At 47.4% G+C, this 3,979-nt stretch overlaps 1 protein-coding gene across 1 annotated transcript; it reads right to left on the reverse strand.

Moving 5' to 3' along the window:
• Positions 1–437: 437 nt before the first annotated feature.
• Positions 438–2,237, reverse strand: LOC123191730 (uncharacterized). Its single transcript, XM_044604359.1, has 3 exons — positions 1,766–2,237; positions 1,078–1,220; positions 438–737 (listed from the first exon to the last, which is right to left on the reverse strand). The coding sequence occupies exons 1-3, from the start codon at positions 2,235–2,237 to the stop codon at positions 714–716; spliced, it is 639 nt and encodes a 212-aa protein (XP_044460294.1). The 3' UTR covers positions 438–713.
• Positions 2,238–3,979: the final 1,742 nt, after the last annotated feature.

Here is a 3,979-nt window from a genome sequence, read left to right on the forward strand (position 1 = left end):
GGAGGAGCTCGGGCCCCTCGCCATCAACCTCGAGGCCGACGCGGACCCACCACGTTGAGGCGTCATCGACCCTGAAGACTACCTCCCCACGGGGCAGGAGGACCACCTTGAGCACGCCATAATGGAGCGCTCGGCGAGGGAGGAGGAGGAGGCCACCCCCCCCCCCCCCCCGCCGCGAGCTCAAGATCAAGGAGATCTTCCTCGAGCAGGGCATCGCAGGCGCACACGTCCAAGGAGGCGGACCTATGCGTCATGAAGGCCGAGCGGGCCAAGGTCTGGATCAACCTCGACTCCGACGAGGACTAAGCTCCTCCGGCTCCTCAACCACGTCGCCGTCGCCGCACTCGTCGATTTTGGTAGCCTACGCTCGGGTAGGTTGCACGTCCCGCGGATCCCTCTATGTGGTACTATGATGTAGTATGATGAACAACTATCTATGATGTAGTATGATGAATGTCGTTGCAAGTTTCTCCCGTGGATATATTTTTTTCTTCAAATTTTACAGTTTCATATGCAAGGTCTGATCTGCAGCGCACGAATTCGCCCCGCAAATCTGATCTGCAGCAAACTGTAAACGCGTTTTTCAGGTTCGACTTTTACGGGGTCTGCTAGAGATGCTCTAAAAATTGGTAGTGCATCGCCGTTCTTTTAATTGTCGCAGCAACCCGCCATCGCTCACAGCAACCCGCCATCGCTGTTTTAGGTTTGCAATCTCAGTTGCACGAACATCTTGCTGCCTACAACAAACAGGAGAGCAGGGAGCAATAATTAGTGAAACAATGATAAGCAAGTTCATAAATCATATATGTAGAAAAGTAGGGGTAAAGAGAAAAAGTAATTCATGTTCCTGTAGATTCCTTATTTTCAAATCGTTGCATCATCTACTAGAGCAGCATGACATTTTCTCTACCCACAAGATTCATTTGATGCAAAACTAGAGCAGCATGAAACTTTCAAATTATATTCCAGCTACAAGTTCTTTACAGTTCGACTAAACTGACTGCAGTGAGGACTACAGTGAGTAAGCAACACATCTAAGCAAGCATCCAAAGAGGGGATGGGGGAGAGGATGCTAACCATGTCGGCGCGGAGGGCATCCCCGAACCCCTGCTCCTGCTCGGCCAGCTCGTCGGTCGAACCGCAACAGACAGAATCACTGGAGGGGTTTCTCTCCGGCGCTATCCTTCCCAGAACGACCCCTGCTCCTCCACAAGAGAACACTGAACATTGTACACAAGAAAAGAAATATGAATAAATACACCAGATATAGGAGTAAACGCAAGCATGTTGGTAAAAAATAAATTGGCTAATGTTCTCTACTCCAATACTCCAGATAGTCGCAAACACAAGCATGCCATTAGTCCTTCTGTTAGTAGTCACAACAATACATCCTATTCCAATTTTTCCACTAGACAACAAGATCACGACACATGCAAACAAACATGAAAACATGGAAATAGCATCATCTAAATTTTTATACTCAAATAAACATAGAAATATCAACATAGTATCATCTATATTGATAATCAATGCTCCAAGAAATATGAAAACATGCAATTTAGCACCAGGAAACGTGCAAAAGCTTGTTCAGGCAAAAGATATGATCAAGGCAGCAGGACACTTCATCTGTATTACAATTAAGAAATCCAACATTTGTACTCTTGTGATCAGCAGAAGCAAGCACTAAATAAATGGAGACATGCATCATCAGGAAAGCAAGATAAGCATCACAACAATGGATTGGAAAGAAGAAAGAAAAATGGACCTTTGGATGTGAAGGTCACCACGCTGGGCGAGACCCTGCCTTGTCGGCCTCGGTCTCCTCGTGGTGGTGGTCGCGCGCGGGGAGCTGGGTTCTGGACCGGGGAAGAAAACTGGGGCGGCCAGTGGCGGAGGACTCTGGTCAGCTCTCCCCTCCGCCGGCCAACACACGGGCAGGCGAGCTCGACGGAGCGTCGCGCATCATACAACCAATGCACGCACGTGCCGGCATGGGGTCGTGGTTCGTGGGGGCGATGCGGTTCCTGGGCGTGAGGCGGAGACGCCGAAGCTGTGGGGAGATGCGTTGGGAGAGAGAAAGAAGATATATCGAGACAGAAACGGGATGGAGGAGAGATGCGTCCTTGGGGAGCGCAGACTAGTGGAGTGCGGTGTGTCTCAGGATAAGGGTGGATCGCATGTTGAAGGTGGAAAACTCGAGGGCTTGTATGCAAAATAGTGTCTACAAATTGATGCATTGCATGGGTGTCTAACTTTCAGTGTCACACACCAAATGAAAGTGGATAACCAAGTACACTAGCTAACTCATGTGAACAATCATAGATTTTTTATATTTAGCTGTTAGTTCAGGCCAATTATCTATGTGCGCAATTCTTTTCTCTTTCTCTATGCGGTAGCCATCAATGAGCAGTTTGAGTAACTGTTAATAGTTCCAACAATCAAGATGACCTTCTTTTTTAGTAAATCAAGATGACCAGTTGACAATAGAATAGGAAAGTAATCAGACATGGGCAACTCATTTTCTCTTTCTCTAGGAAGTGAGTGAATTGCACATTCCTTGGACGCCCCAAAAATCTACCACTTTTCTTGCTAATTTTTTTCAATAAATACTAATAATCGATTTGGGATGATTTAATCCAATTTCTAACAGAAAGGGCCCACCTATAAGCGATGTGGTGGCACTAAAAGTCAAAGAAAACGGTGTTGACTGTTAAATTAGACAAATGGCCCACTAGTCAGAAACCCCTCCTTCCCCATGATCCCACGTGGTCCACCTCTCTAGAGCCGCACGTGTGTCCTCGTCGAGATAGCCGACGCATCCCAGCCACCTGTCCTCCCGTGCTCCGCCCTCAACCATCCGTCATGTCTTCTCCCTCTGAGCGCCGGCGAGATCCACCGCCCTACGTCCCATCCCGCACAGCCATGTACCGGATCCCGCAGCCACCTCTCCTCCCGTGACGAGGTTTGTCCTTCTCCACTCCGGCGTGCTGCGAGCCGATCCCCAACTCCGAGCTCTTCGGCCTGTGGCGGCGCTGCGGTTCCTAATTGAGGCTTGGGTGCCCGCCAAGGAGCAACCACGCGTGCTGCAACCGCCGAGCTCTTGGCCCGGGCCACCGCGACAAGGGAAGCCTTTCCCGATGCCTCTGGCGTGGCCGCCGGAGTTGGCTTTTCGAGCCCCTCTGTCCACGCCTATCTCCCCTCCGACGGTAACAGTGCTCACGGGCACAACAACCTCCCTGCAAGGGGTCAATTGTAATCTATTTTTGTTTCTAGGGCAATTTTTGCAAATTTTCAGGGACCTTTTTTGTTATTTCAGCTGGTGACGGGTGGACCCTATGTCTAACTTAACGGTCAACAAACAGTGTTGACCGTTTATGCCATGTCAGCGCTTACAGGTGGGCCCTTTTCTGTCAGAAATTGAATTAAATCATCCCAAATCAATCATTAGTGTTTATTGAGAAAATTAGCAAGGATACTGGTAGATTTTTGGGCCCCCCAAGGAATGTGGTGGCAGACCCGGATGTGAACTTAAGTCTTCTTTGATTCAAAGGAATTTTATAGGATTTATGGAGGATTGAAATCCTTGGGATTTTTTTCTATATTGGTGCTTTGTTTCATAGGATTGGATCCCATAGGAATTTGTCCTATGAAATCTTTTGTACTACATTTCATAGGAAATTTAACATCCACTCCAACCTCTTTTTACAATTTCTTTATTTTCCCCGTGGCATTAAACAATTATTGCTAATTCTATAGGATTCAAATGAGAATGCCACTCCAACCCTACACTTTTTCTATTCCTATGTTTTTAAAATCCTAGAAAGAGGCCCTAAAAATGTGGTGGTTTTTTGCAATTCACTCCTAGGAAGTAGCAACAAGCGATCGATTTGGCTAAATTACGAGTTCCAACAATCAATGTGGCCGGGTAATTAGATTAGGAACATAATCAGATTAAAATAGGTTAGAAGTTGTACAAGTA

The sequence above is a fragment of the Triticum aestivum genome, chromosome 2A (genome assembly GCF_018294505.1).
Source record: "Triticum aestivum cultivar Chinese Spring chromosome 2A, IWGSC CS RefSeq v2.1, whole genome shotgun sequence".
Taxonomy (NCBI): domain Eukaryota; kingdom Viridiplantae; phylum Streptophyta; class Magnoliopsida; order Poales; family Poaceae; genus Triticum; species Triticum aestivum.